The 16,769-nt window shown below is 37.2% G+C and overlaps 1 protein-coding gene and 1 non-coding gene across 15 annotated transcripts in view; both read left to right on the top strand.

Annotated features, from left to right (window-relative positions):
• The window catches only part of LOC143259034 (uncharacterized), a 448,485-nt gene that overhangs the window by 25,106 nt on the left and 406,610 nt on the right, over positions 1-16,769 (top strand). For 4 of the 14 annotated variants that reach the window (XM_076519802.1, XM_076519795.1, XM_076519791.1 and 1 more), the window contains exon 2: positions 16,482-16,534. The exons of the other annotated variants lie outside the window; for them this stretch is intronic. In XM_076519802.1, the coding sequence (XP_076375917.1) occupies positions 16,482-16,534 (53 nt within the window). The remainder of the gene's footprint in view (positions 1-16,481; positions 16,535-16,769) is intronic. 14 annotated transcript variants of the gene reach the window in all.
• On the top strand, positions 3,547-3,653 carry LOC143259272 (U6 spliceosomal RNA). Its single transcript, XR_013033084.1, has one exon. It is a non-coding gene; the product is annotated as a U6 spliceosomal RNA (small nuclear RNA).

Below are 16,769 nucleotides of genomic sequence, written 5' to 3'. Positions count from 1 at the left end.
CAGCTTTCACGACAGGTTGCAAATGCACTCGCGCCGCTGCATTTGACGCGAAATTATGGGTGGGCACACCGACGAAAATAGCTGCCGCGGAACGTGACGAATCTGTCATCCGTGCAGAATCCGCGTTTATAAATATTATTATTCGGGCTAAAATTGTCGCCAGCAAATTCAGTCAATTTCGGTCCTCGAACCCAAATATAAACCGGTTCGGCATTTGGAATGCGATTTATTTGTAGACGATTTAAACGTGCTTTCTGTAATTATTCAAATTGATTCTGGTAATTATGCAGAATCATGTTTGGCACGTTACTATTTTTGGTCTTATCGGTATAGATTTTATCTTTCGCATTCATTTTTCGAGATTTGATAGTAAGACAAGTCGTTATCGATAGATTGGATATTTAAAAAAGTTCATATTTTTTCGAGATCGGAGAAATGGGATAACAGTGGTTTATGTAGAAAATCGCCACTTTCATAAACATTTTCGCTATAAGATGTACATAGAAATCGATTAGTCTCTATTAACGATCTTGTTTTATCTGAGTTTGAAAAAAATATCGATTTTAGTGAAAAAAACTAACGAAACCGTGATTTTTTTGTCGAAATGATTTGATAATCCGCTGATTTTTTTTTCAAAATCCTGAGATGGATAAATTTTGCGATCGGATTTGAAATCAGCGAGTCAAAATTTATGGAGAATGATGTGTTATAAAATCATATCATAAAAGAGCCAACTGTACTTGGTATTGGATAAATCACAATTTTGTCCAACAAAAGATCTTTGATTTCGATTCGATTTCGTCACTTTATTTTACTGTGCGTTACATTTTTCTTTTTTTAACAAGAAGGTAAAATTTCGCTCTTCAAAATGTATCAAAAATTAACGCTGCATCCCACTGCATTCATAATTAAAAAATAAAATTAAAATTTACCGTATAGAAAAAGTACCCAGAGACGTAAAAGTGTAATTTGGTACATTTTAATTATATAATTAAAAGAAATATTTATCTCTATCGCTTGCCATTTAATTTCGAAGAACAATGCGCTTAGAATTGATGATTTTAATTTGAGATTACTTTGAGATTGGCTACTTGAAAGTCATCTAATCCTGTTCAAAACCGACAAATGGTAAAAAAAAGACGTAATACAAAGTTCATATGTCTAGTTAACCATTGATCAAAATTTCCTTTTAATTTATTTTTTATTTATTTTTTTCCATTTTATAAGCATACTTTTATAAAATGACTTTTTACTGCGTTCGGCGTGCGATTGCCCTATAGTGCGCCACTGCAACTGCACGTAGAATATCCCTAACACTGAACCTACTATAATCGTTGGTCAAATGACCGGTTTCGCATTTTTATGTTCAAATTGTTGAAATTATAAACATTCTTTCTTAACACATTAAAGGTGGGAGTCGTAGTACTACGATTTATCTCGACTTCTCATAAATATGTACTTCAAAACATTTTTTGTAATTAGTGTTTAGTTCTTTTTTAATATTTCTTTTAGTTTTAAGAGTTTAAATAAACTTTTTTAAGTCTAAATTTTTTCATGATTACACAAAATATCGTCCGCTCTAGGACGAAAAACGAGGCGGGGCGGTCGCCGCGTTACCTAGCATACTTTCGTCAAGATCCCCCGCCTTTAATGTGTTAAGAAACGATTTAATCAATTTCTGTATTCAAGCATGCATTATAATAAAAATGGCGAAAGTTTGAGTCCCGTTTGAGTCCTAAGCAGCGCGATCGCGCTGTTTAGATCTTGTGTCACGATCAAACTTTAGTGACGCACGTACATCCTATAGCTGCTTTTTTTTCTTTTCGTTTTGTTTGTCAATCTCGACGAGCGCTATCGCGCCGCTTGGTTTTCTTCGCGATCAATTAAGTCAAGCGCTATCGCGCTGTTCGGCATTTTTCGACCGTGTTTTCTGAATAATCGCTGGGACTCGAACGGTTAAATAACTAGAGTCTTCTCATCGTTACAACGTAACACACATTAGCAGCTTTTAGAGCTCGGTAGGTCTAGTGTCAACACGATCCTCTGCGTGCGTCATTGCGGTCGACGCAGCAGCCGCGGCCAGATTTCCTCGTCGAATCGCTTCGGACCTACTTCCAATTTTCCGGGTCTTGCGTTTGGACAGGGTCCTCTCCCCCGCAAACAAGTGAATCACCGTGGTTTGGCTCGATGCCCCGATTCTTGTTCCCTGCAACGCGACGCGCGAATTAGACTTCTCATCCAGTCGGCCGATTGTTCGGAGGCGTCTCACGCGTCCCACGATCGACGAGTGACGGAGCGACGCGCGCTGCCGTAGCACGTGCTCATGAATCGTGGCCTAGGTCAACAACGGAAATCGCGTTGCCGGTATCAAAAGACGCGCGCCAGCTTTTCCTCCTCGCTTTTTCCTCCTCGCGCTATTGTTCGCTTGAAAGGGCTATCCCAGTTTAGACGCTCGCTTTCCGAACCGAGTTCGTGATTCTTTTTCTAAGCCGTGAACAGAGCTACAGTGTCGATGATTCGCCTGTATCTTCGTTAATCCCTCTGTCTAAAGTAACTTCTGAACGTCACGACGATAGTTTTTATGTTGGTCAAGCAACATTGAATCGAGTTGTTGAATTCTCACAGCATTGCATTCACAATCTAAGTGCATTGCAGATGAGGATTTAAACGAAAATGAAAAATATTTTCTCGAATTTATGTTAAAACGTTGATGTACGTTGCTTTGTTGTAATGACAGGATTGCATTAAATAACCCTAATAAATAAACTCATTCGAATATTTCTCACGGAAACATTGTTGTATGATTTAACCCTTTGCACTCGAATGGCGACTCTGAGGCGCCACTAAAGATTGGTATACTATTTTTCAAAATCATTCTAAGAGCATCAGACTCTTTTATACTTAAAAAAAACTATTAAAATTGCATTGTATTTGCCAATAGGCTCAATTTCATACGCATGAATCGCAATAAATTATATAAAATAGAAATACTGTAGATCAGAAATCATGTTTTGGATTTCGAATTCAAATAGCTTTGACTGCAAAGAGTTAAATAATTATGGAAGAAAATATCATAAGCATGCCATTACGATTTAAATTCAATTATCATTAAAGTTTATATTAATATTTTATTGTATTGGGATTATGGCATGGATTATTTCTCAAATGAATATGATATTAATTCTTCCTCTTTAAACTTTTATTTTTACTTTTATTTGAGAGAAGGTATATGTATGGAATGGCTATGCGACCAAATTCAACTAAGCTACGGCGACTGAATATCGCCCGCTTATAGTACACCCTTTTTGGTATACGACTCTGTATAGATGTGAAAAACATGAAATATTTCAGATGTCTCAATATTTGTAGCCTTGACTTCGAATAGTTGTAAAAATAAATAGCGTAAGGAATTGAAACGAATGCCGCTAGAACGTTGAACTGTTAATGATATTCTATACGCCGCTAGATGGCGAAAAAAATCATTTTCTCGCTAGTGCTCACTCAACGATTTCAAAGTATATAAGCACCTCGCGGAGATGATCAGATGTACTTGCTTCGGCAGTACGTATACTAAAATTGGAACGATACAGAGAAGATTAGCATGGCCCCTGCGCAAGGATGACACGCAAAATCGTGAAGCGTTCCACATTTTTTTTGTGATATTTCTTTCGGATAATGAACAAATTACATTTTTCGGAAACAATCGGTAATAAGTTTAATATGTAATTTAAAAATATCTTGAAGCATATAATTATTGGGATTATGGTTTAGACTATTTCTCAAGTGAATATGATATTAATTCTTTTTCTTAAAAGTTTTATTTTCACTTTTATTTGGGAGAAGGTATATCTATGGAATGACTATGCGACCAAATTCAACTAAGCTACGGCGACTGAATATCGCCTGCTTATTTTCGTGGTGTGGTCTTCTCCACCAATCAAAGAGGGTGGGTCATTCATCGCGGTTTACATTGTATGCTACCGCCAGTGTGCTCTAACGACACCGGCGATAATATATCGCGGTATTTATAAAATACAGTTTATATCACCGCCGGTGCGCGCTTAAGACACCGGCGGAAATGTAATCTGATATTTTCGAACCTCAGTCCTAACTAAACTATAGATTAATTTTTGTGTCCGAGACTGAAGTTACTTTTTCAACATATTGTCATTCAATCACAATAAAATCGCTTGACAAACATACATTTCTCACAAAGCACTGTGCTTGAAAATAGATTTTAAAATGGAGTGTCAGTTCTTTCATTCGTGCACATATCCTCTCATTCGCGAGGCATTGTTTCCAGCTGCTTTTCACGGCAACGCAGCTGGCGTCTTCGTCTCTTTTGTGGACAAAGACCGCAGAGGTATCTCGCCGTTATTAAACATGACAGTTCCTAATTTATATCTACGGTCTGTTTGCGTTTCGCAAATCCTCGGACGTTCCCATTGGCAGTTGCCCCATACTGCCCCATACTGTTCCAGGGACTGTGGCAATATTTGCTCCGGGACAGTCACCAACCAGTTCGTGTAACCACTATCTCAGGATTCGTAAAATTTGATAAGTGTCCCGCGGAAACGGTCGAAAGTACACGCGCCGAGGATACGAGGGAACGTGGCTCCATTCTTCGCGCGCATTGTCGCGGCGCAATTCACAAGGCATTGTTCTCGCCGCTTTTCAGGCCAGGCCAGAAAAGTGCAGCTGCCTTTTCCTTTTGTACGGTAACGCCCTGCCGGTCGTAGATTTCGCGGTTCGCAAATTTTACCAGCTTTGACACAATTTTAAATGCCCCTGTATTAGCTCGAATCCTCTTCTGTAGAATCAACGATTTTAATGAATTCGATATTACCAATACGTGAGTGACGGATTTATTTGTTATCAGTAGAAAATTGATTTTTACGCCAATCTATTGTTTTCCCAATTTTATCGAGATCCGTAGAACGTACGAATGTCGAATATTGGAAATGGGTAGATAAATAAAAGTAAAACGCAGTGAATTAAACTTATCCCTTTTAGTTTATTAATTTGATGTACGAGGAAGGACCGTCTTTACTCTCCTGATTGCTCCAGGAGACTGAAGACTATTCACAAAGACGAAACCAAAAACGTCACCTAAAGACAAAGAGCACTCTGTTCTATATACATATGAAATCATTGTTTATCTAATGGTACTCTGGCGAGACTCTCGGCGTCATCGATTCGTTTTTGTAACTTATATGCTAGAAGGAAAAACTTCTGAGTATTCAAAAGAGAGAAAATAATCCAATAGTTATCAGCAGAAAATTAATTTTTACGCCAATCTATTGTTTTCCCAATTTTATTGAGATCCGTAGAACGTACGATTGTCGAACAAATAATTCACGTTACGTAACTTAACTTTTTAATTTTGTTGAAAAAAAAGGAAATTTTAGCCTCGAACAAAAATTAGTCTATAGTTTACTTAGTACTAAGATGCTAAGATTTCGGTTTACATTTTCGTCGGTTCCGTCAGCGGGCAACGACGGTGATGTAAACTGTATATAATAGATACCGCGATACATCATCACCGGTACCATTAGATACACATCGTGCCCTGACTGTTTGGGGATCCCAGCGTCACGTATACAATGTGAAACGCGACAAATAAACGTCTCTGATTGGTGGATAAGACGAACCCAAGAAGGATATAAAAGAAGCGTTTTTTTCTTACCGGACTCTCAGTAGAGTTTGGTCGCTCGATCGTTTTCGCCCATATTTTAAGAAAAGAATTAGAATCATATTCATTTTCATTCCATAATCCCAACAAGCAGAAAATTAATTTTTACACCAATCTATTGTTTCCCCAATTTTATTGAGATCCGTAGAACGTACGAATGTCGAACAAATAATTCACGTTACGCAACTTAACTTTTTAATTTCAATTTGATTCAATATATTACTTTAATTTTATGATATATTTGAGATTGTTGACGTGGCAATCGAAGTGTTAAAAAGTCGATACACCTTTCCTATAACTCTGCGATAACCTATTAACATTTTTCCAGCACGTTCGCCACAGGATGCTTGCATTTTTCTGCATTATTTCATGCGATAAACGATATCGTTTCAAGCTAAATCCTTCCAGCGTGAATTCTTCGTTAAAAAATTGGTTGTATTATTATCGTTTGTATTAGTAGAGGCTCGAGTCTGCGGTTGCCGGGGTGAAAGGTCAATTTAAACGGTTGCCTTTCTTTCGATATCGGCTGGAAACCGCGATTACGTCATTGTCGTTTTCTGCTTCGCCTAGCTTCGGCTTCGGTAATTAACAATTCCCCAATAACCGTGCCACGATATTCCTCATTCGGTCAGCGATCGGTCGAACGTCCAGGTCGATGTTCGATCGTGAGTCATTTGGTTTTCCTGTCGGCTTACTGATAGAGATTCTTTCACGTTAAAAGGAATGCCGGCAATTTGATAATTAATTGAGATTCTTGCATCAAAATATGTATGGAATTAATTGATTAAAAGTTTTTGGAGTTTTCAAATACAGTGGTATATTATTATTATCAGGATTAGTGCATAAACAGAACATGATTATGACACATCTGTGTTTTCTGAAGTTTTGATACTTTCCCGTGTCTGTGAGTGCAGTGATTGAATGTTCAACCAATTATAAGTGTTATACTTACCGCCGTGTATTAAAGTATATTGTATGTAAATGGCTTACCTTGCATCATAGTACTGTTAATAATTTCTAACATTTTTGTAAGCCGTAAACAAGTAAATCATGAGTAAAATCGGACACTCAGTTTTTGAAAAAATGTTACAAACGACAGTATTAATATAATGTTTCATATAAATGGTATTTTAATTTAACGTAATGTTTACATCCTAATAAAAAGCCTGAAGCCAATACGTTGCTCTAAATGGACACACAAATACTGCATTTATTGTTGATCCAAAAATTTGATAACGAGTGATAAATGATGTAATGATTTTATGCATTTATGGATAAATTTATAATTTCAAGAATCTTGTTACACTCTTCCCAATTTATTGACACTATTAAAAGAAATACAGACAATCTTTATTTCGCATAAAAATTCGCGATCTGGTAATGATCCGTTTTCAATGTTCGTTTCACTATATCAATGTATGATCTATCGTATCGCTGGGCGATCAACAAATTTTGTTTGCAGCAAAATATGTGTACGCTGTTTCGTGCTGGTAACTCGATCGCGCGTCACCCGCAAATTAGATTTGCGCCATTGATAACTAATCGAAACGCAGAAACGATTGTCGACGTAATGCGCGACGACGCGAACCTCGTCGAAGGTCTGCCGCAGCCCGAATATTATTATTCTGGATACCTTGTAGCCAGCGGGATCGCACGGGCACATGCCATTCCGAGGTGTAATCATCAACCGCCTGGCATATAATTGAATATTAGAAACGTATATCGCAGGTCGTGCGAGTGCATTGCGCGTGTTTTTATGATCGGAACGAGCCGGATTGGCCAGGAAAAAAATACGGCCGAGTGCATTATGCAGTTGTTATACCATGCTCGCGCGGTGAATTTGAATGTTTCATTGCAGAGGAGGACGGTTCGAAGAAACAGGAATTTTTTTTTTCCCCGGCGTACGTTAGACGTTAATTGTTGACCGAGACTTACAGAGAAAGCTATTCGATATCATTCTTAGTAATAAAGATTAGGCATCGATATGATTAGGTAATTGATATACCAAAATTTTTGTTTTCTTTATCTTCGGCATGCTGAAGGAATGTGCTGCTTAATACTGTTTTAACGCACAGTTGCCTCGAAGAATATTGAAGTCTGTCGAAATTAATAGAAGCGTACAAAATTATTTAATATAGATGATAAGGTGATTAAGGTAACTGGAATATTATTCACAATAAATTCAATGGGACTGTTTTTTGAAAAATTCTATTTGATCTGGTTTGAAAGTTTTTCATCCAGTTTGTTAATTTAATGCATTATGGCTCAGTATTGTTATAAATTTTCAATCTAACTATTCGTTCATTTGTTACATCAACTGTTTCATGAAAGTCACTGAACTACGGATTGTCACGCGAATTCTTACATTTGTAGATTATTTTTGCTCATCGAGCAAAAAACTTCTTATTGTAGAAATAAAATAAAAATGCCATAAGTAAAGTTAGGTGGTCCGTTCTTATGACTACCAGTGTATTTTAGCCTCTTCGTTAAAGAATCAATTCGTAAATTTAATAGTGACATCGCTGCATCTCGGAGAGCTGCATTCATGAAGTCATCTACAATGTTCGTTTGGTGGAGGCTAAAGGTTAACCGAGTGAATTAAAGATCTAGGGTCCAGTTGACATTCAACTTCTGGTCATCAGATATTTATACATCGTTGTAAGGAAGTTCCAAGTTGGAAATAGAAATTGGTAACGAACTTATCACGAGTCATTTTTGGTAATCGTTGGTAATTTGACAAACGTCAACTCCTTAGCTGTTTTAGTAGTTGTCCGAAAATATTGGTGAATAAATTTGTTGTGCCACATAATATTAAAATTGTCGATCGACTCGGAAACTTTTGCTGTACCTGGCACCGACGATGTCCCACTGACAGTAAAAAGACACAATTAGGTGACGTTTTATGTAGGTTGTGTGGACCCGTATGAGTCACGTGCCCGTTGTTAATGCATTGCACATACGTAATTGGGACTCTTTGTAATGGCGTGGTTAATGTGCTGACCCTCTGCTCTACTTAATCCTCTCATGCACGCAACTCTTCTGGAAGCTTAAAAGCCGTTTCAGCGTCATTTTATGGAGACCTGCCAGGACAGTCCTAATTGTCTCTTTTGAACAACTCCGCCAGTTCCTGGCAACACGTGGTCATTTGCGTACTGAAGCCCGTCGGGGGCATGTTGGCCACTTGTTATTGAACGCGTCCGACGTAAAAAGGGACCCTGGACTCGTCTCAATTCTGGGTTTCGTGCAAGATGCGGTCATCGACTGGCATTAACCCTCTGCCTTTAATAACTGCAGCAAAGATCGAATACATCATCGGTAATAGAGGCCATTGACGACCTCGAAACAACACGTCGATATCCATAATAGAGATCACGGAAAACATCGATCCAACGTGTTTACTATGTTCACAACAAGTTAATAGGTTTTCAGTCTGAAACCTATCTTCCTTATAGCATAGTTCGTCAAACGTTGTGATTCTTGAAAAGCTTTGTTTTTTTAATTTGAAATGAATTTTTCGGACTTTGTTCTTCCTCGGTGATGATGAGAATAATAATTATGAGGATCAGTGATCGCCTGAAGAAGAAGACAACGTCGAAGTTATGTCTGCCTTGAATTCCGAAATGGAAGTAGTTTTCTTCGAAATTGAAGAAGATTGCAAAGTTGATAGTCCTACTGTTTCAAAAAGAATACGCAGTATGAATGGTCATCTATGGTGACCATCTATTATGGTCACCTAAAAGAAGTAAAACTTGTAATACTGTAATAATTTCAAAAGCTAAAATGCTGAAGTTTTCAATAACTAACTAATAACTATCCTTATAATTGTAGATACATTTGTACATCTTATTATAAATATATTGTTGCGAATTACACCTTTTCTCTCATCACGGCATTTTATTTACAATCTGAATTGTTATTGTATCGAATTGTGTTATAGTTAATATTCTTTATTGTAAATAAAATGCCGCGACGCGAAAGAAATGGTGTAATTCGCAACAATATTTTCTTCGTTAATGCATTTTTGGGGTCGCTAAGAACCTCCGTTACCGATTATGTGTATGATTTTTTCTCGGGTCGTTGACCTGTTACTCATAACATTTGTAAAATTCATGTTGCCGATGGATCCTTAAGGATCACGATTCCTTCGTGCCGCAAATGTAGCCTAAATATCGCGCCATGATTAATCGATAACCGAAACGAATCTGTTTGAGAAACCCATCGGCCATTTCTGCAGTTCCGCAAAAACATCGATCATCGAAATGCCAGTCGACGCAACGAAATTCCGCTCACGTTCGATTCACGCTTTAATTGCATTGCACAACCTGTGTTCTGCGCGAACCCGCGGCACACAGGGAACGGGTAGGAAAGAATATTGGACAGAAGGAAAACCTTGAGCGGCCTTCCACTTTTCGATAATAAATCATTTTGACCTGGTCTACCTTCGCTGCTTGTTACGCAGCTGGGATAAATGCCTCTCGGAAGTTGCAACGCTGCGAGCAGTCTCGCCGTCTCGCGATTATCGACTTTGTCTTGTGTCACAAGAAGTGATCTACAACGCAACAGAGCAATTTTTCTGGCATGCGGAAACGGACAAAAAATATTGATGCAAGCACAATCTATAAAACTTGTGACATTAATACGTTGCGTTATGGATTACATCATCGATTGCATCAATCTACATATATTTAGATCGTTGAATCTTACGAAGATTGTGTACTTTTATACAGAGCCGGGCAAGATTTTATTCGGATGACGGATAAAAGATAAAGACCAGCGAATAAAATTTGATTCGGCACTATCGAATAAATATTCGACCGAATAAAAATGTATGTAGTTGCAAATTTATTCGAATAAGATATTCGACTAAAAAGGATTCGTGCAGATAATCATCTTAGATAAATATTAATTGGAAACAACTCTGCTCTTATAGAACCGATTTAAATTAGACTGAACTTCATTTTTCTCAAATACGAACTCCACGTATGAAGTTTTCTTACGTTAGAACAGCACAGAGATACGCGAGAGATCGAAACACGAGATTGTAGTTCACTATGCAAGAGGCTTAATAAAACGGAGTGGAATGAACTAGATTCCGCTCACAATTAGAAATTAAAATAAAGTGAGGAAATAGAATGAATTCAAATGAAACTGGAGTAAAACGTTCACGACGTCTGCTCCGATTTTCATGGAACAAGGCAGCTGCGGATATCTGAGATACGGTTAAGTACAAAGTACGAGACTTTTTTTCGAATGACACCTGCATAGAGCAACTGAAATAAAAAAGGAATTGAAAATGTTGATTTATGGCCGACAGAAACATTATCTACGGACCGCGTTATACGGTTGACCTATTCGCACAGCTATTTGCGTGGAACGCGCAACAAATTGCTGCGCCTCACTCGTTAGAAGCCCGCTAATTCGCCGCCGCTTGTTTTTCGTGTTGCATCATTCGGTGCACGCCTTCTTAATTCGTAACCAGCCTTAACGAGCACGAAATACAATCGAATGTTCGCGGGAATGCGTTTTTTTAACCGGCGCTGTCTGGATCTTCGCGAAATCGGGTTAAAGGTCGACTGACGTGTTCGTTATTTATACCCGCGATTACCTGGAAACTCTCAACGTGGTTTTATAGTGCTTTTGCAATTGCCCGTGAATGCCAAACGATACACATTAATTTTGTTGCACGGAGACGATCCAGTTTCGGATGCTTCCAGTTATATTAAAAGTGATTGATAACAGCAAAGCAGTTCGAATTGCGACTTTCCGGGAAGTGGATTTTTGTGATGTCTACAGCGTATAGTTGAATGACTGTACACACAGCAGAAGGAAGAGGATGGATTGATCTTCCATCGCGGGCAGAATCGAAGTCGAGATTTTACGATCGTTTCTCGGATGAACGCTTCGTTCATTAAACTGCCGGATATCCGCGCAAACATGTATAAAATCGAAACTCTAATTAAATGCAAGCTTATTTACTTTGCCGAGGAGGTTATTAATATTCTTAGTTGAATATAAACTGGAGCATATTTTGTTCGTCTTGTTAGTAACAGTGAATTTAAATCGTTGAAGTATTTATTGATTCTAAATTATCCGTTTCAGAGGTCTGCTACATTCTATTATCAACGTCTGTAAAATATAATATTTCCTATATTTTCTCCAGCTCTCCGAACACTTCACTTCCTGAGAGCACTTTCAAAGGCTTCTTTACGACTGTACTACATCGTTAATGAGCTTAGCAATATTCGTTAGAATAATAATTACAATGGTATTTCGAATCGCTCGGAATGACCTGATTGTCTACAATTGCGTTATTGCTTACTAATTTATGAAGGATTCAGCTGTTAACGTTAAGCTGATTATTGCTACAGATGTAACTTTAGACTAGCTAAAACTGGTCGATGTCGATTATATAATTTGTTTTGAACTGTCATAGTACCCGTGCTCGATCCTTGTTTTTATGGAACAAAAATTCTGAGTTAAATAATTATCTGCGAACTGCACACTTTTATACCGTTATTAATCCCCGAAGCGATCCTTAAAATGTGACATATAATATACTGATATAAAATAATATCACATTTTAAGGATCGCTTCGGGGATTAATAATGGTATAAAAGTGTGCAGTTCGCAGATAATTAATGAACTCAGAATTTTTGTTCCATAAAAACAAGGATCAAGTACGGGTACTAGTTCAAAACAAATTATATAATATATAATAAACATATAATATACTGACATAAAATAATGTTTTCCGAATTATTTCCCGTTTAAGACAAAAATGACGAGATACCAAAATACCAAAGCGTGAAAAGATTAAACAAATTTTAGAACATATAATATACTGATATAAAATAATGTTTTCCGAATTATTTCCCATTTAAGACAAAAATGACGAGATACCAAAATACCAAAGCGTGAAAAGATTAAACAAATTTTAGAACATATAATATACTGATATAAAATAATGTTTTCCGAATTATTTCCCGTTTAAGACAAAAATGACGAGATACCAAAATACCAAAGCGTGAAAAGTTCAAACAAATTTTAGAACATATAATATACTGATATAAAATAGTGTTTTCCGAATTATTTCCCATTTAAGACAAAAATGACGAGATACCAAAATACCAAAGCGTGAAAAGATTAAACAAATTTTAGAACATATAATATACTGATATAAAATAATGTTTTCCGAATTATTTCCCGTTTAAGACAAAAATGACGAGATACGAAAATACCAAAGCGTGAAAAGTTCAAACAAATTTTAGAACATATAATATACTGATATAAAATAGTGTTTTCCGAATTATTTCCCGTTTAAGACAAAAATGACGAGATACCAAAATACCAAAGCGTGAAAAGATTAAACAAATTTTAGAACATAATATACTGATATAAAATAATGTTTTCCGAATTATTTCCCATTTAAGACAAAAATGACGAGATACCAAAATACCAAAGCGTGAAAAGTTGAAACAAATTTTAGAACAGTGCCACCTTCTCCTCAATTTCTTAAAAAACGAAGAAATACATTTTTATTTAATTGTTCTTTCTTACAAATGACGCATTCACTTTCCAACAGTTTTGCTCTAAAAGGAGTGGCTCCTACGCTATCGCGCCAGCATTGTTTAGAGAAATATACGTGTGACAAAGACGAGCCGGGGTTTAAATGGACCCAAGCCATTACCTGAACGGTTTATACAGCCATCATCGACGCTTCTCGAGCATTAACCACAGGAAATCATCGAAGGAGCCTAGCCAGGAGCAATTTCAATTTCTTTCTCCGAGCATAAACAGCGAACGATGTTGCCATTAAGGAAATCTTCTATTCATGTTATGGATATCAGACACGGAAGCCGAATGCACTGCGGAACGAGTCCCGCAATTCGAATCTATTTCTCTGTTAGCGGTCTAAGCAGCGAAGCTCGGAAAGCTAGGGTTTCGTGCTGAAGTGCTGCGCCGAACGTCTTCACGATTCCCTGGTCACCGTTTAAGGAGTGATACGGGACGCGCGAGGATCACGAAGATCCGCATTGCAACCGGCGCCCGTCGATCGCATAAATTTTCCCTGGCTCTTGGTCAGCTATCTGCGCCGCGTCAGCCGGATCGGAAAAAGTCCTCGCGTAGAAATCGCGGTCGCTCGAAATGTTCTTGCCGGTCGCTTTGGACTGGCGTTTGCCGGCCGATTTCGAGTCTGTGATGTACAACGTCGTAGAAAGCTTCCTGTCCGAGCGCTAGTAATTTCTGATTGGGTTTTCTCACGTCCTCTTTGGGCGGGCCGCCGCTTTCTAAGGTGACGGCAAGGCTGATCGGTCCTTATCGGATTCTGCGATCTTAGATAATTGCTTGATTACCGAAAATTTGGGTCGGGCCACTTTGGCGGGATCGAGCAGCGTCGAATAGTTAATTGTCGGGAACGTAAATAGCTTGGGAAAATTTGTGTTCCCACGATTTGGACGACTGCGTATGTTTTGCTGCGGCGCCTATCGTCGATCGTACACGAACCACATTGACATTATCGTGGTCTCTGTATCGAAATTTTAATGCCGACGGAGATATTGGTTTCTCTGACAGCCATAGTTCATTGTCTTTTCTTAATTAGACTACAGGCTTCGAAATGGCAATCGCGTTAGTTCTCTTCGAACATTTATTGCCGTAAGTTATTGGCACTGCAATTTAACGTTGTCGTAATCTATATACAGTTACTCACAAAATTCTGCGTATACCTTTTAAAACGCAATAACTTTTTTGAAACGAGACTTTTTTATTTTTTTTTGTCATTCCAAGTAATAGCAAATTTTAAAAAAGCATTTTGGTTATCGTTTAGTAGACTTGTCCCGCTATCATCTATGCTCAATTTTATGAGTAACTGTATGGAATAGAATGGGATGCGTCATCGTATGACACGAAAGTCGCCGATAATGTCGCTGAATCGTTCGGAGACATTGCAATGGCGTGGTTACTGTCAAATGGAAATAGCTCAGTGTAGAAAATAAATGAATTTAAATACGGATGAAACTTAATTATAATAAATTTCAATAGAAATTTGTTTTATTTCTTTAATATTAAAGATGTAATTTATAATAGATTTTTACTAGAAATTTAAATTGTAACAGATTTTTACATTAATTTTTTTTATTGCAGATATATTTAATATATCTGCAAATTTTTATTGAGAATCTGGATTATAATATAGGATTCATAGGAATTCGCCAATAAACCAAGGAAAAATGGAAAATGGTTTTTTAAATGGAACCAGTGTCTTTGAAAGGGTTGAGTATTGATTTCTTCGTGCACCCTTCAACAACGGCAGTGTTATATATAGGCTGACTGAAATGTAAACCAATTTAGCTGGCGACCTATATGTAGTTCGTGTTTGAGGTCTATTATAAATAATTCCTGAATATGTTTTCCAACTTTTTCGTGAATCATGTATATTACAACACATGTATATTACATCACGGATATTACAACCATGAAAATTCACATGTTCGTACCGCCAACGAGTCAGGTGTTACCTTAAAAAATTGGAGACATTAAGTTATGAAACGCTGATTTTAGTTATTCAAGTTATGCAGCCCCATTTTAAGAAGTAAAGTCAGTGTACGCGTACTATGCTAATCTGTGTTATGAATATTTATCATACTTACGTCTCACAATGAATTATTTATTATTAACTGCTTACTGTTTTTGAGCACCTACAAAAAAAATACTGTCTAATAAAGAAAACTGAATTCTTAATCTTTTCAACGCCGATTCATTCGTTTCGTAGAAACATCAACCTGTGTAACTTGTATTTTTTTAGAGCGTTCAGAAAGGGTAAAGTACTAAAACCTTGAAGCGTAAAAGGAAGTCTAAATTTTTCACCTTGAAGACTTCTTTGAAAAAAATCTCACCACTGTTCTAATTACGCGATACAGAGCAATCATTCGCATCGAGAGAAGCTATTAACTGCGTTTTATTTTCAAATAGAACGAACAAGGTCTGTCCTTCGAAAGAAGATACTTGACGTCTGAATAGCTGTCCGCTCCACATCTATGTTGCAAGCCTGAAGTAATAGGGATGACAGCTATTAGAACTTCAGGTATCTTCTTTCGAAAAGCAGATCATAGTTTCGCAAAGCGCGTCACGACGGCAGTGTTACTTAATACTTACTCGGTCTTTCGTTCGGTTCAGAGCGACAGAATTTATTGTTGATTCGATTAGTTCCACCAATTTTAACATCTTTCACAAGGAGTTATTTTAACTCAAAATCCAAAACACGCTTCCTATAGCATTTCCATTTTATATGACTTATCACATCTTGTGCATATGACATATGCAATGTACAATATTTGTTACAATGTATAAATATAAATGAACTTGTTAAAATCATTTTGAAACGCGAATAGCAATTTTTAATGGCGAATTATTTTTAGTGTGTGGCGATAACATATTTCACGTTTCGAAATAGTTTACAAATAAAAGCTGTAAGTGATAATCAGACTAAAGTTAATAGGTCAAGTACACACACACACATAAAGCTAAAAATAGAATAGAAGAATTTAAGGATATTATTGTTTTCAACTTATTACTTTTTTAAAAGAGATAATCTATTTTCACCTAATGTATATTTCTTTCAATCAACATAAATAATTTTTATTTTGCATAAAGTATTGCAGCTTAGTGATAATAGACCACGGTAGCATAATCGCGCGCATTCGACGATTCTATTAGACCTAACGATAACAATCGATTTTCCAATTATTGAACTCGATAATAACATATTGTTTTTTTTTATTAATTTCAGGTAAGCAGACACAGTTTCGATGGAGCTACCATAAGTCAATGACCTCGTGGGTGGTGAGTTGTAAATTACTCTCGCGTCCGTATCCTTGAGCCTTGAAGTTACGGTAATCCGTATCGGTTACTGGCTACACTGTATTCCTTAATGCGAGGATACAGTTGGCGAGCTTTGCTAATTACTCTTCATGGCAGTCGGTGGTTTTTCAGTTTGTTTGTACTCGGAGGCGTGCCACGTGAAGAGAATTATTGTAATTATCGCGGCACGATATGCTAAACGATCTCGGATCAGAAT

This window comes from Megalopta genalis, chromosome 3, assembly GCF_051020955.1.
Source record: "Megalopta genalis isolate 19385.01 chromosome 3, iyMegGena1_principal, whole genome shotgun sequence".
In the NCBI taxonomy this organism is placed as follows: domain Eukaryota; kingdom Metazoa; phylum Arthropoda; class Insecta; order Hymenoptera; family Halictidae; genus Megalopta; species Megalopta genalis.
This window is presented reverse-complemented; position numbering and strand designations above follow the sequence as displayed.